This window comes from Rhinoderma darwinii, chromosome 8 (assembly GCF_050947455.1).
Source record: "Rhinoderma darwinii isolate aRhiDar2 chromosome 8, aRhiDar2.hap1, whole genome shotgun sequence".
Taxonomy (NCBI): Eukaryota; Metazoa; Chordata; class Amphibia; order Anura; family Rhinodermatidae; genus Rhinoderma; species Rhinoderma darwinii.
Window position 1 is genome coordinate 22,838,786 of NC_134694.1, and position 26,192 is coordinate 22,864,977.

General features: G+C 42.2%; 1 protein-coding gene across 1 annotated transcript in view; it reads right to left on the reverse strand.

Moving 5' to 3' along the window:
* OLFML2A (olfactomedin like 2A) overlaps positions 1-25,943 on the reverse strand; it is a 68,050-nt gene extending 42,107 nt beyond the window's left edge. Inside the window, exon 1 of the mRNA XM_075835502.1 lies at positions 25,744-25,943. Coding sequence (XP_075691617.1) covers positions 25,744-25,812 — 69 coding nt within the window. The 5' untranslated portion in view covers positions 25,813-25,943. The remainder of the gene's footprint in view (positions 1-25,743) is intronic.
* Positions 25,944-26,192: the final 249 nt, after the last annotated feature.

Consider the following 26,192-nt stretch of genomic DNA (forward strand, 5'->3'; position numbering starts at 1 on the left):
AAATGGTTTTCCCCCTTTTATTTTACGGATTTAGGGCATTCATGTCTTATTTTTGCATTTAAAGCCATATATCAGCAGTTATGGGTTCATGGACCAGATTGGTCCAATAATTGGTTGTAACAAGATTTTCCTAGAATCCTAGGCTTCGTGCACATGGCTCTTTATCGAGGTACAACAAATGCCTCCTTACTACAGAGCTGTAGGCACTCTATGTGCCGCCATATTGTGCCTCCATAAGGCATCGTATTATGGAGATACTCTTACATAGATGCAATACTTCTAGGAGAGAATAGCTCCGTAATATGGCTTCCAATTTAACATGGCATGGGATCCAACAAAAAAAACATACAGTGGTACAGTAAGAACCCTCTGTCTATGGGTGCCGTATTACAGTTACATACAGCTCAGAGGTTTACGGAGATGCAATACGATAGAGTGAATGAGTCCAAGTCCTAAAATTCAGTTGTCCTTAATTTTAATCAATACAGATCCGATATTACATATCAAATCTATTCAAAAGCAATAAATGTGTCAATTAAATTTCTGTATATTTAGCCAAATCCAAAACATATCGCCATTGACAACTGCTACTGATTTATTGTGTATGCGCACACCCCTTGCTGGTACAAACCAAAGAAGTAAAGAGAAGGCAAGTCTGGAATGCTCAAAATAAACCACATGTGAACTTTACATCATGTGAATATGGGATTAGAATATCAGAGGAATGGTCTGAATGTCAAGGTAACATAGTATCTTGCACCTGTAAATGATATGGGGGAGTCCGACTGGTATTTGGTTTTATCATTACGACTTATACCAGCTGCATGTAAGCTCATAGAGGCTGTACGTTATACCTGTATGGGAAGATCGGTCTATATACTGGGTGAATAGACTCTGTACTGCGTACTGGGACATTGGTGTTGTAAACGATATTGTGGCATTAGTGTTAAACTGTATACTATTACAAGTTGTACTATATACTTTCAAGGGGCAAGATGGATAATAACAACTAGTAAGGTCGCCTTTCTTCCTCTAAGAAGCTTGTCACCCAGCGTTCCTAGAGCTCGACCAGCACACCTTCCTAATTGGTATTTAAAAGGTGTTTCCAGGGAGAAAATCAACATTTCAGTCCAAAATGCTAAAAAAATAAACTTCTCAATATACTTACCTTTAGAATCCTCACTGTCCCTAAGCTACATCACTGTTTACATATTTGCGTGATGACGTGTTGTCCATAGGAACATCATATTGTGAGCAGGGCGGCAAGTAACAGCTCACCATGGTCAACACGTCACAGCAGCGGCCCGTGATTGGCCAACCCACTCATGTGATAGTCATTAATACTCACCAACTTATAGTGACACTCACTGCACTGGTTGCCCATTGTCTTTAGTATACAATTTAAACTTATTACTCTCACCCACAAAGCTCTCCACCGTGCTGCACCTCCTCACATCTCCTCCCTCATCTCTGTCTACCACCCTACTCGGGCTCTACGTTCTGCCAATGATCTAAGATTAACGTCCTCCACAATATGAACCTCCCACTCCCGTCTCCAAAAGTTTTCTCGTGTTGCACCAGACTTCTGGAATGTGTTACCCCGGACAATCAGATTAATTCCCAACAACCACAGTTTTACGCCTGCCCTAAAAACACATCTTTTTAGACAGGCCTATAACATTAGTCATCAGAACTTGACCCCTTCATTCAGCAGTATCCCCCACCCTAATGCAAGAAAGAACATGCCACTTTTTTTACCCACAAGAAGACAAAAGCTGCCCGGGAAAACAAAACGCCTCTGCCTCCCATTGAAATTGATTGGTACGGATTCCGTTGCGGTGTCCACATCATAACCAGCTTCAAAACACTCTGTGCGAACTGACCCTTAAATGGTTTTGTAACTGTGTAATGTCTGATATTGTCTGTACATGTTTCCTCTGAATTATAAAGTGCTGCAGAATATATTGGCGCTATATAAATAAAGATTATTCAAATTATTATTATTATTACGCCACAGAAAGATAAACAAATGTGTTAGGGGACCTGAACAGTGGGATAGAGGAAACAGAGAGGAATTTTAGGTAAGTACATTGAAAAGTTTATTTTGTTTTAGCATTTCGGACTAAAGAAAATGTTTTGCTTTCTCTCCCTGGAAAACCCCTTTAACTCCTTAAAGGGAATCTGTCACCAGAAATTTGCTGAGTAATATAGTGTCCCCTCATCTGTATATATCGCTGTTTTCATTTTACAGCTGAGCGGCTCTGTGGCAGCGATAATAACTTTATTTCTTATATGAAAATGATTTTTTTTTGGGCAACGATGGCGTCACCGTTGCTCCAAACAGCTCTACCTTCTATCTCCAGTTCGTCCCTCCCTCTCTTCCTTCTTTGATTGACAGGGCCAGGCTGTGGCCCATTGATCCGGGTATAGTGTGACGTAATTGGCGCATGCGCAGAACAGCCGATTAGGCTGGTGAAACATCAGTGATGTACTGTGCAATGCGCCAATTCGGAAGCAGATGCGCGGGCGTGCTCATGGAGAATACGGGGCCAGGTGTGATCACGGCTTCTACACTGCCTGGCCCTGTCAAAAAAAGAAGAAAGGGAGGGTCGGACAGGGGACAGAAGGTAAAGCAGTTTGGAGCAATGGTGACGCCCTCGTTGCTCCAAAAAAGCTCATTTGCATGTTAGGAATAAAGTGATTATCGCTGCAACAGAGCCCCTCAGCACCATAGTGGGGGGGCGCTTTTGATATTTGCTATGGGGCCCCTTGCTTCCATGTACGCCATTGCCATTCTGTATACATATTTTTGGTTTCTTCAGACCTGCTTACAATCTTGTTCTCATTGTCTCCTTTACCATGAAACGTGCAGTAAGAATATTGCATGTGATAATGTTATAGTGAATTTCATTTCTTAAAGTGTAATGGACAGAAAAAGAAATGCAAAAACGTGTTACTGTATGTTGGCCGTCAAACCAGAGCAATGTAATTAGACTTGAATTTCCCTGTGGGCAGATGTTATCCCATATATGTTATTTCAGTATGACCTCTTAAGAACATAGGCTGCTCTCCTGGGATGGGGTTGAGCCTAGTGACATAAGGATAAACATATGATAATTACTGCCCTGCTCAAAAAAATCCCAAGAGGACTTTCATGTAACTTTGTAGCTTGTGATAGATCAAAATGTATACATTTTCTGTAATTTCAATAGTGCAAATTATATTATCACAGTAACTAATACGAAAAGCAGTTCTTGTGATTTTTGCCATTTAAGGTTCCCGGACAACACTTGGTGAAAACCTGCATCACAGTCCAGGGATAGAGTAGTGCCCCCGGTGGTTGGTAATATTGTATTGTATATAAATGTGTTGTTTTCTTTATACATGTATTTTTTATTTAGTTTATAAGGCGTTTTTAAATATGGTTATGTGACTATGGGCTTGGTGGGATTTTGGGACAATGTTATGTAATTTCCATTGTGCTTTGTTAATAAACTAGTGGATATTTCTCCTATGCTATACATTGTTTCTTCTGATACATTACAAAACTAACATTTATGTTCTATGAAACACCATCTACCACAATCTGTTACTCAGGGGCATAACTAGGAAATACTGGGCCCCATAGCAAACTTTTGACTGCCCCCCCTCCCCTGGGTGCCACAACAGCCCCCCTGTAGATTGTGCCATACAGCCCCCCCTGTAGATTATGCCATACAGCCCCCCTTTAGATAGTGCCTCTATCTCCCCCTTGTAGAAAGTGCCATACAGCCCTCCTTGTAGATAGTGCCCCCACCTCCCCTTGTAGACAGTGCCATACAGTGCCCCTGTAGATAGTGCCCCCACCTCCCCTTCAAGATAGTGCTATACAGCCCCACCTCGTAGATAGCGCCCTGATCCCCCCTTGTAGATAGTGTCATACAGCGCCCCCATAGATGGCGCCCCCACCTCCCCTTGCAGATCGTGCCATACAGCCCCTGTGTAGATAGCGCCCCCACCTCCCGATTGTAGATAGCGCCCCCTCCTCCCCCTTGTAGATAGCGCCCCCTCCTCCCCCTTGTAGATAGCGCCCCCCCCCCCCAAACACATAAAATAAAAAAATTATACTCACCTAAAATTATTTACTCACCTAAAATTATACTCCCGCGATGAATGGAGCTCCTCCACAGCATTCTCAATGCCAACGGGATCCTTCCGTAGGCCGGCGTGATCCAGTGATGTCATGAATGTGGTCTTTAGCCTAGTAAATGGCAGAGCAGGGAGATTACGACCTGCTCTGCCATAGTGTTCAATAGTATCTGCATCCCAAGGACGCAGACGCTATTGAATCTGGCATCTCTACCGCTGTAGCAGTCATAGTGGCTCCCAGCGGCGCTATCAGGCATGGGGAGGCCGTGCCGGGCGTCGTCATCGGCCCCATTATGCCGCGGGCCCCGTAGCAGCCGCTTTGGCTGCTACAGCGGTATTTGCACCACTGCTGTTACTTAAAGGAGTTTTTCCACCAGGATTAATGATAGTATTTTACTAGGATATGCTTTCAATGTCTGATCTGCTAGGAACTCCACCAATTCTGCGTCCCCTTTGGCTTTCATCCGACACAGCGTCACTTCTGACCTAGTTCACTGTTACTGCACAGTCCCATCTATATGAATAGTAATGTGTTGCAGTGTCTACACAGTGCTCTCCAGGAGTGAGACTGTGTAATAAGGGGCCATTGCACTTTACCTACTAGTGTGGCCCTTTTATTCAGGGGATTATGGAGGGTCCTAGAGGTCAGACCCCCCACCAAATAGACATTGATGTACCACTTAGCCTGAAATGCTATGAACGTCTATGGTGGGAAAACCCCCTTCAACTTTCTGTATTCAAGATTATTATCCAAGGATTGTACTTTCAAAAACCTAGTAATGGAAACCGGTGGGAAAAATACCAAAACAGTCTAAAAATGTTTACAAACTAACGACCACAATTCAAGGACATTGTGGACATGGATGTGATGGTGATTTGCATCCATATAATATCTCTATGACAAGGCTGGACTGCCAGACCAGAGGGCAAGTACAGTGAGTGTTGTCATGAGGACATTAAGTAAGTACAGCTGTAGGGTTCGAGCCTGTAACTCCAATCGTTTATAGCTCCACACACTAATAAGGTTTTTTCACACTGTTAATGTGCGGTAAAGCGTTCATGTTAGTGCGAGATAAAGCTCTATCTCATTGTTGTAGTGTATAACAGGATTGGTAGATAGGTGGAGGGACCAAGTAGAGATTTGTACTGGGGCCCAGGAGACTCCAGCTATGACTCTGAGAGACCTGTCTGCCTATCTGATAATTCACAAGTGGGTGGAAAAGGAATAGCCTTTTAGAAGAACAGACATTTGCTTGAGTCTAAGGTTTTCCTATGAAGTCTTTAAATACCAATGTGTGAAAGACAGGAAATCCAGCATCCGTCAATTATTATATACCGAGAACGTACACTCAGGTAATGCTTTTGTTTGGTTTCTAGATATCTATTGTTCTCTGTATTTTTAGTCATGAGTTAATATGGATAGTCTTCATAATACGCCTTATATCTTTATGTGACCTGCAGCAAGCGGAGCGGGGTGTGAGGTTGCTATAGGGACTACTCAATTCGCTATTAACAGAAGGGTCTATCGCATAGGGGCAGATTTACTAATTCTGTCGAATGGTTTCCGTTTGTGTCAGTTGTGCACGGGTTCCGTCGTTTTGACGTAATGAATACCGTAGTCGACTACAGTATTGCTTCCGTCAAACGACGAAACCCGTGCACAACTGACACAAACGGATACTATTTGGCCCGGATCCGTCACCATTGAAATCAATGGTGATGCAAATGGAAACCTATGGTTTCCGTTTGTCTCAGTCAGGGTTCCGTTCTGGCGGGAAGCTCCGACGGAACGTCAGAATGGAACCCTGACGCAGATGTGAACGGAGCCTAAGTGATAGACTTCAAAATAACCTCCAAATGGGGTTGTCTTCTGCTGGAACATTGGGGCCTATTACTGTCAGAGCCAGAGCTCACCAGGGGATCCCCTGGTACCCTGGTGAGCCAGTCCGAACCTAGATACAGAACTCCAAAGAGCTCCAAATCCCCTGCATGGGTCCAGATTTATAAGATAACATTCTGGTTGTCTGCAGTCACCACTTGGGGGATTTTAGGAGCTTGACCATAATAACAACAGTAAGCATGACGTTCAGTATCAGAAAATGAAGCTCCAATCACTATAAAGATATATTAAGAAATTGATCCACACAGAATTTGTTGACGAAAAAAACAAGGCGGGAATTTAGCAACCTTTCTACGCCAGTCTTCTGGCATAAAAAAGTTGCAAAAACACCAGTCAATTTCTGCTGCTAATTAAGACTTTTGGCCTTTTGACGCCGCCCTTGCCACTTTTGTTTAAAATGGATGTGGCTTTCATATAGGGGCAGGGCCACATCTGCCCAACAAATTTTTATAATTTATTCCCAGCCAGCATGGATTTCCCTCTGTGGGGCGCACCAAGGTGGAGGCCCGTGCCGGTCCCCATACCCCCCATCCCCATCAGACAATTAAAGAGAAAAATAAGTATACTCACCTCACCACTCCTCTTCTTCCCACCGGGTCCTCTCAGCATGCTGAGGCTCACACAACGTACTGATGCTGGACAGCGTCACGATGTATGTGACACCGCATCCAGGTCATTGAGTACTGCGTCGCATAAAAGGCCCTGACGCTTGGCATCAGTTTGTTGTATGAGCCGCAGCATGCTGAAAGAGCCTGAGGGGACTCGGAGGGGAGAAGCAAAGAGGAGCGGTGAGGTGAGCATACATATGTTGATTTATTTTATGTTTGATGAGAAGGGGGAAACGGATGGCGCACAGTCGTGGTCGTTGCGCCACGATTGTGGTACACAGCCAGTCGAAAGATGCAACATATTTATTAAGAGGTGTTCGCCGCTGAACAAATGTGTCGCATCTTACACCAACGAATTCTAAAACATCAGTCTTACATCTCCTCTTCACACACTAGAGTTTAAATGCAATTATTCCAATCAAGATTGGATAATTAAAAAAAAAACAGGAGTCTTTCTGGTACGCTGTTTCTCTCTTCAGAATCCACTCCTGGATTTGGCTAAAGAAAACTGCATCAAACTACAATGTGCGAACCAGGTTTTAGAGTGGCCAATGCTATTTTTAGATAACCAATTCACTGCATATGTAAATATTTTTGGGTTAGAAATTTGAAAAGTGCTTGGTCATCCAAAATAATTGAATCAGCCTTCCTATCACTACAAATCAACACCGCAAGCACATTGGGAGAGATTAGACATGTATGCCATGGACATTAACTTTTCCAAGATCTACAGAATTTTCATAGCTGTCAGAAAAAAGGGGCTTCTGTAAGGCCCCATGCACACGACCGTAAAAAACCTCAGTTTTTGCGGACCGCAGTTGCGGTCCGCAAAAACGGAGCCGTTCACTTTCATTGAACACTGACACCTTTCAGTAGCACTACGGAAGGGTGTCCGTGCCGTGGAAATGTTCCGGGAATTATGGAACATATCCGTTCTTTTGCATTTTGCGGGCCGTGCTCCCATACTGCGGCTGTCAGTCGGCGGCCGGCCGTGCCCGCAATCGCGGGCCGTGATTGCGGGCACGGTCGTGTGCATGGGGCCTAAGTCCTGTATAGTAGTTTACTAGTATTTTATGTGTTTTATAAGTTCTTTTGAGCAGCATTTTTCTACTACAGATTTGTTTTGTTTTCCTTGCAGTAAAACTGAAAATGCACCAGCACAAGAAATGTTAATGTAATCTGACCCCTGCAACCATGTCTAATAATGAAATCCCCCTTACGTAGGCAGCAAAAAAACGCCTACACTCAGGAGAATTCAACTGGAACATTTAATCACCATCCCACCGCTTTTATGGGTGGGTAAAAGGAGTGTGACCTTCTTTCCTATTACAGTAATATGCTAGGAACAGCTGACATTATATATAAATGTAATACATTTACAAGTGTGGGATGCTCAGCTTATTACTATCCTATATGTGTTATTTACCAGAAACTCGGCAATACCCTCTGGTAACTGCTCTGCGCACTACACAAAATACAACACTTTTACACGGGCCAATGATTGGAAGAACGCTCCTACCCGACCATTGCCCAGGGCAAACGATCGTTCATCAGCTGATTGACTTGTTTATTCGGCCAATAAAATGGTCGCTTGTTGACAGCACATCTACCTGTGTAAGCATGATGAAAATGTATGAGGACAAACGATCATAGTGACGATCGTTCATCCACATACATTACCGATCGACGAGCTGTCTCATCGATCGGCGCCGGTTTTCACGGCCCATAAACAAGGACCTTATGTCGTAATTCATTTATCACTTGGCAGTGCTCTTAAAGACAAATTCGTCCCTGGATATCTCATGTTGGAAGGATCTAGTCATATTTGGGTTGTGAGTGCATGTGAACTACAAACACAACTAACGTTGGCCGTATACACTAGACAATAGCAGCCCCCATCACTTCATATATAGCACATATATAATGTGAGTTGCTATTGATGGTTGTATACTACTAATATATACTTCCTATGCCAGTAGTTGCCAGCTTACTTTTTTTGGAAACCATAAACTGTGTTCTCTGTGTGCCCAGAAATAGTGATGCCAGTGACACACTTGAAGTGTTCCTAAATTTATTGTTCTAAAGCGAGAGGTGCCATCTTCTAGTTATTTGCCACTGCAGTACCCATACGGTTAAGTAGGTAACAAAAGAGGACCACTAATACATAGAAGTGTTCCATGGTAGGCTGATGGGCAGGGCCCGGACGGTATTTTGATGAACACAGTGGCACCATGATGGGCAGTAATTAGCACTATTACAGTGTAGCACTGGAGACAAGGGGCGTCTAGACAGGGCAACATCTGCATGGCCACATTGAGTTTTATTACCTGCGATGCAGGCAGGGCAACACAGCGATATTTGGCCATGAGGCAAAAGTCTCCATGTAGCCTTCGCCTTATACATTTATGGTAAGCAACAATGATGCTCCTTACAAATGTCCCTACACGGAGCGAAGTACTTGTCAAGTAAGGCTTATATAAAGTGTTAAATGGTTAAATGTTAACTAAACGTTCAACAGACTTCTGACATGTCATAGTAACATGTAGAAAAAAAACACCCAAGCACTCAAATATGTCAATATTTTTGAAAAAAAATCTCGTTATTGCAAAGTTTCCAAAGATTCTCATTTTTTCTTTTGTGTTATTTTCCAAAAATTGTTTTAAGATATGTATTATCTTCTACTACTACTACTACTACTACTGCTACTACTGCTACTACTGCTACTGCTGCTACTGCTGCTACTGCTCCAAAATTATACATATCTTTTTTTTTTTTTTTTAATCATTGAAATTTTTATTTAGCTTTTTCAACACATTACATAGGAAAAATACCTCCAAGCTTCAGCACCCAAGGTTCTCAACATGAGAAGTCCTACAAAGGAGTGCACAAAACAACATAACAGAAAATCAACTAAACAGAAAACAAAAGAAATAAAAAAAAGACAGTCATATACATACTGTGACTCTGTTCAGACATATTCATGACTTATTTATAATATTTTGAGCTTTTCCATAAATCCCACACCGCCACCTTAGTATGAGGTGTGTTAAAGTAATAGAGGAAGGACGTTTCATGTCTACAATCTATGTTAACTCTTCTAATTACCTCTAATATGGATGGAGGGACGGAAGACTTCCATAATTTAGCTATTGACATTCTTGCAGCTATGAGAATATGTTGAGAAATCAGTCGGACTTGGTGAGGTATATCTTCCAACCCCATGTCCAAAACGGCCAATTCTGGGGACCCTGAGATAAGTATACCTGAGATCTCAGAGATCAGTTGAAACACTTCTTTCCATAGAGAGCTTCTTTCCATAGAGAGACAGGTCCACCACATATGTAATGTGGAGCCTTTGTTTCCGCACCCTCTCCAACACATATTAGAGCTGCCCCCTCCAAAGTGGGAGAATCTGGAAGGCGGTAAGTACCACCTAAGATGTATTTTTTTTAACTAACTCCATATGATTTATGCATCTAGAATGCTTGGAGATCCAATTAGCAGCTTTAATCCATTGTTCTGAGGAGAATGAAGTACCCAAATCTCCTTCCCATTTTAGCACATAAGGGTCTTTTGAATCCCGCCCTCTATGAAGCAGTAAATCATAACTAAATGTGAGGCCTTTCGGAAAACCCTGCCATTGAAATATAAACTTATGAAATGTAGAGAGTTGGGGCGGTTGCGTGGGAAGTTTCAAGCCCTGCAAGAAATGCCGAATTTGGAGATATTGAAAGAACTTCTTATGAGATATGTGAAATGAATCGGCTAAATCTGCAAATGTTCTAAAAACCCCGTTGTCATAGAAGTCAGAAAGAACCTCCACCCCAGCTGATTCCCATTCTAACATTGGAGTGGCAGGAACAAAGTCTTGAATAGAAATCACTGGCATACTTTGTAAGGAGACATGCACCCAATTTTGTTTACACACTACCTGTGACCAAACCTGTATGGAGTCTTTCATTGATTGTATGGGGAGAGGAGGAACTGGACCTCCCATATATGCTATTATCATCAGGGTTTTGAGAGAGTGATGAGGAACAAGCACTTCTTCAATTTGAGCCCATAGGTGCTTAGGAGAAGCATGCCACATCTCTCGCAGCTGGTCCATTATCGCTGCCACATTATAGGAAGCAATGTCAGGAACTCCCAAACCTCCATCCCCATTCCTTCGATACAGCAGTGACTTTGCAACTCTTGCACGTTTGTGATTCCAGATAAATTTAAGCAAAACATTTTGGAATTGTGAAGTGAATGAGACAGGTATAAGGAATGGGATGGTTCTACATAAGTATAAGATCTTAGGCAGTAAGAACATCTTAACCAAATTTATCCTGGCTATCCATGATAATTGGAACTTATTTAACCTTTCACATTCTTCCTTTATATTCAACAAAAGAGCAGAATAATTTTTAGAGATTATTTGGGAAGGACAAGAAAATAACTTTATACCTAAATATGGAATGCCTGTTTCTGCCCATGCAAACTGAAATTTTGATAGAACTGCCCTCAGGAGATCCAAAATGTTAATTGGTAACATTACCGACTTGGATATGTTTAGTTTATAATATGAAACTCTGGAATATTGGGAGATAACCTTTAGTACTGCAGTCAGGGACTTCAAGGGGGAAGTACAAGTCATAACCAGGTCATCGGCGTATAGGCCTATTTTGTGCTCCATGGCACCTACTTTAATCCCTGAGATCTCCTGAGTAGTACGGATCAATTCTGCGAAAGGTTCCATGCAAAGAGTAAAGATCAGCGGAGACAATGGACATATCATACATATCTTAAAAAATATATATTGACATATTTGAGTGCTTGGGTTATTTTTTTTCTACATGAACTGTGGGTTGATGCGACCCGAACCCCGACAGCACCTACATATCTCGGCAAGGAGTGCAATCCATCATCTTGTCTATGTCATAGTAACATGTCAGAAGTTTTGATTGGTGGGGGTCCAAGCACTGAGATCCCCACCAATCGCTTAAACGAAGCAGTAGAGGCGCTCGTGTGAGCGTTGAGCCGCTTAGTTTCTGTTAGGCTTTGCTGATGTAGCAGTGTACGGGCCCATAGACCTTTTATTGAGCCCGTACTCCGATCCATTGATTTCTGGAAAGAACCGAAGAGAAACTAAGCAGCTCACCGCTCACACGAGCCCTTCTTTTAGCCGCTTTGTTTTAGCGATTGGTGGCGGTCTCAGTGCTCGGACCCCCACCAAACAAAACTTCTGACATATCATTATAACATGTCAGAAGTTTGTTGAACGTTTAGTTATCCTTTAAGATCTTCATGTCCAAAAAACATGAAAATTTGGCCTGATACCAACTTCAGGTTGTCAACCTGTGGTCTAAGTACTCCAGGGGGGAAGTGCTTACAGCTCTTGCACACGACCGAGATGGGGCCGTGAAAGTGTCGGCTGGATTTCCCGGCCCGACCGCTGTACAAGTGAACGGGACACCTGCCTTCCTAGACATTTATGATGGTAGGAGTCTCTGACTCCCCACGGAACTGCTGTTCTGTACTGTATAATTTTGTTCAATACGAAACAGCAGTTCCGTGAGGAGGCAAAGACTCCTAGCATCACAAATGTCTAAGATGGCAGGAGTTCCATTCACCTGTACTGCAGTCGGGCTGGGAAATCCGTCCGACACATGGACTGTTTTTCACGGCCCGAAATCAGTCTTGTGCAAGAGGTGTCAGTCTGTAGGGGTATTCGCACTGTCCTCATGCTGTGCTTTTAAGAAGTGCAGTGCAGTGTATGACCCTGTGGGACTTTTAAGTACTTTATGAGTAGGGGGTACTTGGCTTAAGGCCCTATTACACCAGCCGATAATCGGCCGGTGCAGCGAGCGGCGATCAACGAGACATCGTTGATCGGTGCTCTTTTGCTCCTGTCACACGGAGCTATGGATGGGGACGAACGGTTGTTACTCCGATCGCTCGTCCCCATACATTATTATCATGTCGGCTGCACGTCTCCCTGTTTACACAGCGACAACGATAATATTTCACTTTTTTAAAACGATACGATCAACAGATGAACGAGCGTTTGCTTGTTCATCTGCTGATCGTTCCTGTTTACACAGGGCAATTATTGGCAATGAGCATTCTATGAACGCTCGTCTGCCCGATAATCGCCCAGTGTAAAACCCCTTTAAACCAGACTGTAGCAAATTAAAAACATTAAAAATCTACAAAATGAAATAACTTACCCCTGAAAAACATTGTAAGAGAAAGAGTTGTCCACAGCTTTTAATAACCAGTAGCTTTCAGAAAAAAACACCTTAGAAGCTCAGTAAATGCTGTAACTGTAAGGGAGATTTGCTGCCGACAACTATAATATTTTACTTTTTTAAAAAGATACGACCAGCAGATGATTGAGCTGCTGATCGCTGCCCTATTATCACAGGGCAATTATCGGCAACGAGCATTCTATGAACGCTTGTCTGCCCGATAATTGCCCAGTGTAAAACCCCCTTTAGAAACATCGATAAACACTGGCCTAGAGGTCCAATGTCTAAAATGATTGCTTTATAAGACAATAAAAGTCGCCTTATATCTGACATAAGCCGATTTTTATTATCTTGTAAAGCTATTTCATATCCACGGGACAGAAGATTCCTAGCGATGACGTCTTTGAGCGCCCATGTCTACATGTTTATATTGGAGTTGTGCCTCCAGCTCCAGACTAAGCTGTTGTTCTCTGTTATCAGTCAACCTGTTACGAACAAACTACCCTATGAAGCACTTTGTTTAAAGTTTTTTTCGCTAGCTATATTGTTAAAACGATTGCTTGGAAGTCTTAAGCCATATTCACACGTTCAGGATCTAATGAGGATTTAAGGGCAGATTTCATGCCTAAATCCTCACCAAATCCGATGACATTCCACACCCAGCGCAAGGGGATGTGGTTTATGTAACCCCCATTCACATGTAGGGAAAAATAAATCAGCGTGAAATAATGAGTACGACGTGGATTTTAAAATCCGCCTCAAGTTCACTATTTACACGGACACACGGTAAAGGCAAAAGATTAGCCCCATTGAATTACAGTGGGGCTAATACACGTGTGGATCCGCCGGCACATCCGGAGCAGAAATTTGCATTTCAGCCTTGGATTTGTGCTGCGGATTCCATGAAAAATCTATGACTATGGCAAATCCGATACCTGTGAACTTAGCCTCATTAGGATGCGCTCACACGTACTTGCATTGTATTTCTGTAGCGTAGTTATACCTAAAGTAAAAATATTCCATAACTCATTCTATAGTTCTTACATTGCGGAATATGTTTCCCATTGGCATACATAGGCTTACATTGTAAAGTTTTCCACAGCATAGGTTTACGCTGCGGAAATACAATGCACGTACGCCACGTGTGACCGCACCACCTCAATCGCTCTACACTTTTGTCTTTCTCTCTTATCAATGTTTGACCATACATAACCATTAATGATCTAATTATTTCCCGTAGTAAATTCTGACCGAATGCATTTCTAAATAAGAACAAATACATGTATGCATTTTATGAGGTCATTGCAGACGTAATTATCCTGTAAGGAATATAAATGAGCACTCTTGGAAGTAATCACGGACCTTGCCCTGTGAATCATAAAATAGGGAGTTACCAAAGCAGTGTGTCTTCTGGCCAACTGACGAAGCGCAGTGATACCCAAAGCAAAGAAAATATTTCAAGCTGCTTACTAATTCTATTGTACTTTTATTGCAGCTAAGGGTGATGTCAACCCACAAAAGGAGTTTGATATCATGAATTTAAGGGTATGTTCACACACCCTATTTACGGACGTAATTCGGGCGTTTTAGCCCCGAATTACGTCCGAAAATACGGCTCCAAAGCGGCAGCAAACATCTGCCCATTCATTAGAATGGGTCTTACGATGTACTGTGCCGACGGTCATTTTTTTTACGCGCCACTGTCAAAAGACGGCGCGTAAAAAAGACGCCCGCGACAAAGAAGTGCCTGTCACTTCTTGAGACGTAATTGGAGCCGTTTTCCCTTGACTCCATAGAAAAACAGCTCCAATTACGTCCGTAATGGACGCAGCGGAAAGCGCCTGCACTTGCCATTACGTCTGAAATTGCGGAGCTGTTTTCTCCTGAAAACAGCTCCGTGATTTCAGCCGTTACGGACGTGCACGTGTGAACATACCCTAAGGGTATGTTCACACGGCGGGGGTCCGTAACGGCTGAAATTACGGGGATGTTTCAGCCTGAAAACATCCCCGTAATTTCAGCCGTACCGGCATGTGCAGGCGCTTGAACGCCGCGTCAATTACGGCCGTAATTAGCGCTGCTATTCATTGGAGTCAATGAATAGCGGCTCCAAATACGGCCAAAGAAGTGACAGGTCACTTCTTCTACGCGGGCGTCTATTTACGCGCCGTCATTTGACAGCGGCGCGTAAATTTACGCCTCGTGTGAACAGACAAACGTCTGCCCATTGCTTTCAATGGGCAGATGTTTGTCAGCGCTATTGAGGCGCTATTTTCGGGCGTAATTCGGGGCAAAAACGCCCGATTTACGTCCGTAAATAGGCCGTGTGAACATACCCTAAGACTAAACACACAACAATCTATTCCGCCTGCTTAAAGAGGCGGTAGCACTGAAGACATTGATGGCATATTGTTGGAATATGCCATCAAAGTCCGGTGACCGACCTTTCCATGATCGTTCTTGCAATGCATTGTGCCATTCAGGGTCCTGTCAGGGTTATTCCGGTGTATATTTTTTTATTTATTTGTTTATATAATAGGAAATTATGGGTGTATTTAAAAGGGTTATGTGGGGACTAAAAAGTATTAGCAGTGTAGTCACTGTAGTATGCGAGGACACTCGTTAATATACATTCCCGTCCCCCGTCATTCTGATTATGAGATTTTAATAAATTTTTATAGCGCTGGCGGAGGATCAGAAAGTTGCACAGCCTTCTTTGATGACGATACCACACTTGGTCATATGACCGACCCTGCAGTACTCCATGTAATTGATGTAGCAGTAGTACATTGATTACATAGAGTACAGCGTAGAGTACAGCGGGGCCGGTCACTGGCTCCCTCTGCTTCTGAGCGGGCGCCATCTTTAATCACCCTTTCCCAATGTGAATAGTCATATTAGCGACGGGAAAGGGTTAATGTTGGTGGTATTGTGTTGTACTAAGTACTTTTGCTTTAGTTTATAACTTGCTGTAAAGTTTAGTTTAAAGTTTGACTTGGAGATGCATTTACTGCGCCCCAAGTCAAACAAATAACCAAGTTCCTCATCATGTGATTAAACTTAAAGCCGTGATAATTTTCTTGTGGTTTAGTATAACCTTGGGGAAAAGATCATTAAAATTATCTTCTAAAATGTTATAACAGAAATTCGCAAACCACTTTCAGCAAGTTGAAGCTTTTAAAGCAGATTCTGTTTCCGCAGGATTAATGGGGGACTAACGTGTTTGTAGATTATGCTAAGAATTTTCCGTCTGCAGCAAATCTAAATATTTTCCCACTGCAGAATATGAAAGAAATTTGAATTGATAGAAATAAAAATGGAGTCATGAAACCACAATAGGCAATTATGTAAATGACACTGGGTAGATTATTAGTCAAGTGTCTCAGGTTTTTTTTTAGTGTAGATTAACCATGAAACAGTTTAGTCCTTATCAGACATTGGAAAGCTAAATACAACCATAGGACCTTTCCCATCCTAGGGTTCTTTTACACGGCCTGACGTGGGCCGTGTAAATAAGCGGTGATCAATGAGACAGCTCGTTGATCAGCGCTCGTTTGCTCCTTTCACAAGGAGCTGTGTTTGGGGATGAGCAGTTGTTACTACGATCGCTCGTCCCCATAAATTTCTATAATGTCGGCGGCACATCTCCCTGTTTACACAATTAGATGTGCTGTTGACAACGATAATAGTTTTGCCATTTAAAACTATACAATCAGCTGATGAACGAGTGTTTGCTCGTTCATCATCTGATCGCTGCCCTGTTTACACAGGGCAATTAACAGGAACAGGCGTTCTGTGATAGCTTGTTTGCCCGATAATTAGCTGGTGTAAAAGGGCCTTAGAAACTGAAGTGGTCGATCCAGCTTGGTCTTTCCAAAATCAAACAATTTATCTGGGATTAGAAAAAAGATCTGCTATGCTTTTAACAACAAAAAAAACAGCGCCACTTTTGTCCATGGGCTATATCTGGTATTGCAGCTCAGCTCTGTTCAACTGAATGGGTCTGTGCTGCAATACCAGACACAGCCTATGAATAAGAGCGGTGCTGTTTCTAGGGGCAAAAAAAACTGTTTTATTAAAGTATTATAATGCTTGTACTGTACTATAGAAAAGTCACAATGATAGCAACTGGGAGCAGAACGCATTAAAGTGGTTATCCATTTGTGTCTATGTAAGATACCAGCGTTGGCTTTTTACCTTTGATCTATTGGGTAACAGATATGATCAATAAATGTAGCATTGCTGCATTGTCTTATGGGAGTCTTAGGTAGTATGAAATTCATCTCCTGTCTCCACAGAAGCCTAAGCTGCTGATATGTTCCTCCTTTATACATTGCACTGCAGCTCTGTGTGTTCAGATTGGCTGCTGTGTATATGAGGAAGCCCAGCACAAGTTCAACAGGAAGTGAGTGCATGCTGCAGCAAAGACAGATGGATTATAAACTAAGAGCAACTAAAGCCCCCATTACACCAGCCGATTCTGGCCGGTGCAGCGAGCGTCGATCAACGAGACATCGTTGATCGCCACTCGTTTGCTCCTGTCACAAGGAGCAATGGATGAGGACGAGTGGTCGTTACTCCGATCGCTCGTCCCCATACATTATTATCATGTCGGCAGCGCGTCTCCCTGTTTACACAGCGAGATGTGCTAGCGACAACGATAATATTTCACTTTTTTAAAACGATACGATCAGCAGATGAACGAGCGTTTGCTTGTTCATCTGCTGATCGTTCCTGTTTACACAGGGCAATTATTGGCAATGAGCATTCTATGAACGCTCGTCTGCCCGATAATCGCCCAGTGTAAAACCCCCTTAAACCAGACTGTAGCAAATTAAAAACATTAAAAATCTACAAAATGAAATAACTTACCCCTGAAAAACTGAGATGCGACACACACATTGTAAGAGAAAGAGTTGTCCACAGCTTTTAATAACCAGTAGCTTTCAGAACAAAACACCTTAGAAGATCAGTAAATCCTGTAACTTCCATCATATAGTTCTTAAAGAAGTTTAATAAAAAAAAAAAAAAGATTATATGTGATGATATATGGTCTCCCAAAAATACCCTCTAGACTGGATGGTGAGAGTTCCTCCTTTTTTTCCGATTGGAAACGATCCTCTTCATTTACACTACTACCCGCTACTCAATCTACTTGATCTTTGACCCCAAGGTAGGGTCCACATGGAACCTCACTAGCTAACCATAGGATAACAGCCTATAACAGCCTGGATTTTTAACTGTAAAAATGTCTCTTGAGATTCCCATACCACAGGGAAAAGCGGATGAGTGACTACCAAACATTTCTGACACCGCTTATCTCACAGGGAAACAACGAATCTAACATGTGGAAATCCAATATACAGCAGACATTTATGGGCAACCTAACTGTTCCCATACACATCAGATCGTTGGTAGATTTCATCAATCATAAGGATCAGTCAACCATTATCTAGTCTATATGGCCAGTTTGTCTTCCTTGAGTCGCGGTCACTGCTGTTTACTGATATGCACTTGCTGGTTCCTGTTTTTCCCTCATTACTTGATATAAAATATAATATTTTTGTATTCAAAACTTTAACGAGAAACAAAAACTTTGTATTCTATTAAGGTCAGTTGGTATAATGTAATCTGCTCCAGGACTGAATGGGTTAGCTATCTGCTGAAAACAAGAATTGTGTGAAGCAGCTGTCCAGATCGAATGGATTTCTAGTGTCCTCACCCTCACGGAATTGATTCCAGATTAAACAGAAGCCAGGAATTTTGTGATGGAGGAGTCTGTTTGCTTCTGAACACACAGTTCTAAACAGTAGATCATTTTTGTAAATGAGGGGTTAGCAAGAAAAAACTTCAAAGAGTTTAATTGGGATGATACAACAGACTAATACTGACATAGGCACTAGATGACAATCTGGAGCCCAGTACTTTTGATAGATTCGGCTACAGCTCTATGGGGACACAGGGTCACCCACAAGTAAGTACAATTGTGGCATTACTACAGCCGGTGTGCAACTTCACTGATCCCTAAGGTGGAGAAAAGTTGCACATCGCATCGGTAATGCTGAGATTTTACAACGACTCATGGGCAACCTTGTGTCGCCATGGAGCCCAAGACTAATAAGTCTGATAACCAGTAATTAGCTGTTTGTGGCATAAAAAGCAGTCCAAAAATGTAACAAGATGGATCAATTCCATTTTTTTTGTTTTTTGTCTCTTGGCTGATAGAATGTGACCAATTTATGGCTGAGGATCTGATACGATCAAAAGGGGGGACAAAGTGGACACACATTAGGGGTTCAGGGAGTCAAAGAGGCCTAGGAGTTGCAAACTCCGCAGATCACTTGGGCAGGGGGCTCATAGTGTGCTCTGCCCAATCATAGAAAGAACGTAGTTTTGCCTCAATACAAATCACTAGTCAGACCACACATGGAATATTGTGTACAATTTTGGCCCCCTGTGTATAAGAAGGACATGGCTGAAATAGAACGGGTGCAAAGAAGGGCGACCAAGGTAATTAAGGGAGTGGGTGGATTGCAGTACCAAGAAAGGTTATCAAATTTGGAGTTATTCAGTTTAGAAAAAATACGGCTTAGGGGCGATCTAATTACAATGTACAAATATATAATTGGACAGTAGAGAGATCTTTCTAATAATCGTTTTACACCTAGGCCTGTAACAATGCCAAAGGGGCATCTTCTTTTTCTAGAGAAAAAAAGGTTTCACCATCATCATAGACGATGATTCTTTACTGTGAGAGCGGTGAGACTATGTAACTCTCTGCCACAGGATGTTGTGATGGTTGATTCTTTACTGTGAGAGCGGTGAAACTATGGAACTCTCTGCCACAGGATGTTGTGATGGTTGATTCTTTACTGTGAGAGTGGTGAGGCTATGGAACTCTCTGCCACTGGATGTTGTGATGGTTCATTCTTTACTGTGAAAGCGGTGAGACTATGGAACTCTCTGCCACAGGATGTTGTGATGGTTGATTCTTTACTGTGAGAGCAGTGAGACGATGGAACTCTCTGCCACTGGATGTTGTGATGGTTCATTCTTTACTGTGAAAGCGGTGAGACTATGGAACGCTCTGCCACAGGATATTACGATGGTTGATTCTTTGAACATGTTCAAGAAGGGCCTTGATGCCTTTCTTGAAAAATATAATATTACAGGTTATGAGTACTAGATTCTGGAGATGGGACGTTGAACCAGGGATTTATTCTGATTCACATATTTGGAATCAGGGAGGAAGTTATCCCCTAATGAGGAAATTGGCATCATGGGGGTTTTGTCTTCCTCTATATCAACACGGTAGGATTATAAGTTGGACTTGATGGACCTGTGTCTTTTTTCAACCTTTTCAACTATGTAACTAAGTAACTATGTAACTGTGCAGCTATAGTGTGGGGGGGGGGGGGGACTCAGAAATTCTACAGGATATACTGTAGAATTTCTATCCCCCCATCATAGCTGCACAGTTCTTTCCATGATCGGGCAGAGAACACTTTAACAGTTATCTCATGTTTATGGCCATCTCAGATACATCTACAGGGGGAGATTGGAGAACGGGATACACCTATGGCTTCCATAACTGGTCATTACAATTCTCAGTGATCTTTAGGCTAATACATTTTACCTACACTGATAAATTGTAGCAAACTGGCCTAGACTAGATACAATTGTATCTCCCTCTCAACTGTGAGCAGGACTAGGTCGGTACAGGTTTTCAGCCTATAGATGTTATCTAGAATGTTGTTGTTTTTTTCACAAAATGTTAAGTAGTAGGGATCAATGTTATCTAATGGTAGTGGTATTTTGATTGTAACTTAAGGCCTCATGCACACGACCGTAGCCATGTGCAGGACCGTGATTTTCGGGTCGGCCGGGGGCAGAGTGTCACCCGCGAGCCGCCCGCAAATCGCGGGCCGTGCACAAGGCCACGGCCATTATTTGCTATGAGCCTGGACCGCAGAACACGGCTGTAATAAGACATGCCCGTACTTTCTGCGGTCCAGGCTCCTGGGCCATGCACGGTCCGTGGAAACCACGGTCGTGTGCATGGCCCCATAGGAATGAATGGGGCCGCAATTCTCCCGTGGAATTTCGGGGAATTGCGGCCGCAAAAGCACGTTCGTGTCCATGGGGCCTTAGACCTATGCTAGCAATAATACAGAAAAACAGCAGCCGAACAAGTAATTTATCTGCTATAAAAAGATTGATCATCAAAAGGTATCTATACACATTAGACAAAACTTGGCCGAACCTGCTGGCGGTAAGTGACAGAGGATCTAATGTATGAGGGCCACCCGACTCTCCCCCGATGGCTGATCTCGGGGAAAAGAAGCAATGGGCATGCACAATCCTTTGTTCCCACATGAGATAACTTGCTGCTTATGCCCCTCTCCCCAATGAAACAAACAAGCCGTCCGACTGAGTTGTGTGCCATGTATATGGGGGAGTCGGGGGGAATAAATTGTCATCTGTACGCAATGATTTTGGGAAAAATCACATGACACCACTAAAATTTATCAGAAGCAATAGGAAGGATTGAGTAGAGTAACTCAAACAGGCTTGAATTATGTAATGAAGAAACACATTCGTATCCATTTGTCTCAAGACTCAGAAGACTGATGTGTAGCCCTGGCAGTAAGCTGCGAAATCATACAGAAAGGGGCCTGAACCAACACGGAGTCTAAGCAACATGGCATAACAGTATAAAGCACAGATACAGGGCTGTCTGGCCACTGACGCCTACTATTTTTTTTCTCCATTCATTTTAATATACCCGGGGCAAACTAGAAAAGTTAAACACAGCAAACTCTCTGCATGGAGAAAACTTTTTGGCAGAAGATTCCATGCTGACTACTTCCATTCTGTGTATATACTGTTTATAAAAAAAGTGTTTCCAGCCCTGTCATGATATGCCCAATCTTCTGTATGTATATTGCCCCTGGGGTATCCTGCGATGCCCAGTGGATGAAATATTTTGCCTATACTGATTATTGGGCAAATGCTACAAGGGAACCAGTCAAGGAGAGCCCCATAGAGCAGTGGATCATGTGACGCCAGGTCGCAAATAAGATTTTGTGGCGTGTATAGGTTTTTCCTTTGTATATTTTTGTTTTGACTAAGCTTTTCAATAGAGTTCAGGTAGATATACTGATGTATACTGGCCAAACGTATGCCAATAGGACGCTTTTGGCAAACATTTGACAAATAGAAGTCTATCGGCAGGTTAGATGTATACATTGGGAGACATTTCCAGCATTTACTCTGAACATAGAGCCCAATCATGGAGTGAACCTAGTCTAACAAGGATAATTTGATAGAATTAAGGTGGCAATTGATGTGCAAGAATTTGACCAACCTGACCTGTTACTACTCACTTATTTAGGATACACATTAAAATGGGATGATATTTGCACATTTTTGTAACAATAGGTTGCTATGGCTGGAACAATCATAGTTAAAAATCACTCTATTCATGTATGCAACATAGACAAAATTTCTTGTATCTCTTGATTCAATGAGCAAATTGCTCCAACCGTAGGTATGACATTTATAAATGGATATTCCGATGCCGACAAGCTTTCCTATTATCGCATGGCCAGACGTGGCGGAATTGCTATGGAATTCCGCAGCGGACAGTCCGCAGTGGAATTCTCCAGCGGCCATTTTTTACATTTGTTTCAATACATTTTGAGGCAAGTTAGTTCAGACCTTGCGGAAAACTCTGCTGCGGACCATAGGCTGCGGTGCGGAATTTTCCCTCCGCAGCATGCACTGTATGTTGTGGAGAAGAAGCGGAATTTCACTGCGGATTTCAGCCTTTGCAATGCAAAAACTGAAATCTGTGGCAAGTCCGCTGTCTTTTCTGCAACGTCTGAATTACCTGTTAAATGTGCAAATGTTGGTGCAGATTCGTTGCGTAATTGCCCCAAATCTGCACCAACATTTGCAGCGGAAAAACTCTGCCATGTGTGAACATGCCCTTATAGTGAAATATCTATGCATGTGCAGTACTATGCAAAAGTTTCAGGTAGTTGTGGGAAAATGCTCCAAAGTAAGAATGCTTTCAAAAATAGAAGTGAAATAATAATTTATTTTTTTTATCAATTAAGAAAATGAGTGAAGAGAAGAGAAATCTAAATCAAATCAATATTTGGTGTGACCACCCTTTGCCTTCAAAACAGCATCAATTCTTCTAAGTAAACTTGCACAAAGACATGGATTTTTTAGGAATTTAGTCAGGTGCATGATTAACCAATTATTGCAGGCAACAGTGAAGCAGGGTGGAGGTTCCTTGCAAGTATGGGGCTACATTTCAGCAAATAGTGTTGGGCATTTGGTCAGGATTAATGGTGTCCTTAATGCTAAGAAATACAGGCAGATACTTATCCATCATGCAATACCATCAGAGAGGCATCTGATTGGCTTAGAATATATTCTGCAGCAGGACAGTGATTCCAAACAAACAGCCAATGTCATAAAGAACTATTTTCAGTGTAATGAAGAACAAGGAGCCCTTCAAGTAATATGGCCCCCACAGTGCCCTGATCTCAACATCATCGAGTCTGTCTGGGATTACATGAAGACACAGAAGGATTTGAGGAAGTGTACATCCATAGATCTGTGATTAGTTCTTCAGTCTGTTTGGAACAACCTCCCTGCCGAGTTCCTTCAAAAACGGTGTGCAAGTGTACCTAGAAGAATTGATGCTGTTTTAAAGGCAAAGGGTGGTCACATCAAATATTGATTTGATTTAGATTTCCCTTCTGTTCATCTGCTTTGCATTTTATTAATTGATAGAAAAAAAAACTATTAAAACTTTTACTTTTGAAAGTATTTTTACCTTGCAGCATTTTTCCACAACTGCGTAAAAGTTTTGCACAGTACTGTATAATGGGGCATTTATTTGTTTGTGACCACCTTAATATAACCACAGTTAGGCTTTTTTGCCCCATTGAATACAATGTCAAACACTAGGGACCAATTTTCCAGCTTGATAGTGCTGATAGGGACCTGCACATGTGACATAATCCTTTGTCTGGATTTCAGGGGCTCTGACTACTCCACAGATATGATAAATACACTTGAGTTCTTATAGTGCTACAGTTATCTGATCAAATCAACTAAAATCCTATGAATCAATAGGAAAATGTATACAACATGAATCACTTATCATAAGCATGTCTGAGTTTTGCCAATGTAAAACAGCTGAAATTGCCTAATGTAGCAGAGCTGAGTTTAATATTTGGTACAACTCACTAGTCACTGCTTGAGCCAACATCTCATTTATGTAATTTTTTTTCCTCCAATGATTTAAATGGGGGAAAAAAAAACTAAAATCGCGGTACAACAACTGCATTTTTAAGTGCAACTACAGTGTACTAAAAACTTTTAGCAACTTTTGCGCTTTTTCCAATGCGACAAATTAACATTCAATCATCAGCACTGCCGGTAAATCTCATGCAGTATCTCTAAACCTAATAAGTTATCAATATACAGAACCAAAGACCTAAATGACAAAGTCAGCTCTGCTACATTTGTAGATAAACTATAATATTACATAACAATGTTTCACATCACTTCCCTTCTGAAGATAGTAAAGGGGGTTTTACACTTGGCAATTATCGGACAAACGATTGTTCATAGAACGCTTGTTACCGATAATTGACCTGTGTAAACAGGGCAGCGATCAGCAGATAAATGAGCAAACACTCGTTCATCTGCTGATTGTATAGTTTTAAAAAAGTAAAGCGTTATCATTGTCGGCAGCACATCTCCCTGTGTAAACAGTAATACGCGCTGCCGACATGATGATAATGTTTAGGACGAGCGATTGGAGTAAGGACCGCTCGTCCCCATCCATTGCTCCTTGTGACAGGAGCAAACGAGCGCCGATCAATGGGCTGCCCGATGTATTGGCCGATGTAATAGGGCCTTTACTCTCACCTGCAAACAATAAGGCAGATTTACTATTCAAAATTCAGCAGAACCCTAGCATACATGCTGTGCGCCACATTTTTTCAATCTTTTAGACACTTTTTGTGTTGCACTCAACAAGGGCCATGGCTTAGCAAAAAAAGGTGTGGTCTGATGAAAAAGGGCATTGCTTAAAAAGTACCAAATTTTACCAAAATTTTGGTATACACCAAGCCAACCAAGAGGTGGTATAAGGAAGAGAAAAATCTCAAACATATCTAGAAATATATAAATTTGGCGCGTCTAAGTTTACAGTGTCTAAAACTTAGACAGTATTAGTAAATCTTCCCCAATGTGTGCAAAAGTTACAAATGGCTCCTTTTACAAGGGAATTGCGGTGTACCCCCAACGAGAAGAAAGTTTGTACCCGCTATACATTCCTTCACATGATTGAGCACCTGCCCCCCATCTAAGTCTCCAAGTAGAAATCCTCCAGCAATAGTTCAGATCCTACAGTAGAACAGCTGCTGGAAGTAAGAAGCTCAGTCCAGTCCAAGCAGTTGCACAGTGATTAAAAATGAGATATTTGGGTCTAATTCATCTGGTTTAATCAGTCAAAACCCAAGAGGTCACATGCCAGAGAAAGTCTGCAGAACAGATGCAACACAGGAGATCTACCGTGGACAGAAGTCGCATGTGAATGGAAATAGACTCATGATCTCCTTAAAACTTCAAAGGGACCAGACGGGCTACTGGTGTTCTGCTCATTGTCCATCATAGACCTCTGACAGAAGCAAACAGTATGAATAATGGAATCACTGATAACACCATAGACATAGGAGATGTCATCAATCATCACAGAAGTTTTCCTAGAAAACTTTCCCTCTTCCTGAAACAAGTCATGGTGGCGAAACCCCATAGAGAATATTTAAAGTGCGAATCCTCCTACCTTGCTGTTTGCTGTCACCACAGTGGAGAACAAGAGAGAGAGGAGCACACAATGTATATATCCCCACATGGCGGCGGTGGTGGCTGCTTCTGCTAAGAGTCCACCCTGCAGGACTAGTCATATACTAGGCAGTGAGAGCAGATGGATGGTGGAGGGGCGATGGTCTGGACAGATTCCCTGCGCTGCTTCCCTCAGCTCTGATAAAGAACTGATTCTCTTTCACTGTTTCCCAGCCTCTTCAGCTGGAAAGGAGGAGCGTAGGGAAACACCTCGAACAATCCTAGCCAAGAGCCTTTACTACACACATCTTCCATCATTTCCAATTCTACACAACCAGCACAACACTATGTCGTGATATTATGTCAAGTAAAACACCGGTTTAGACGGAAAAACAGAAATTCTCTATTTATGTCCTTTTTTTTCTGTTGCTTATATATCGCCAACATAGT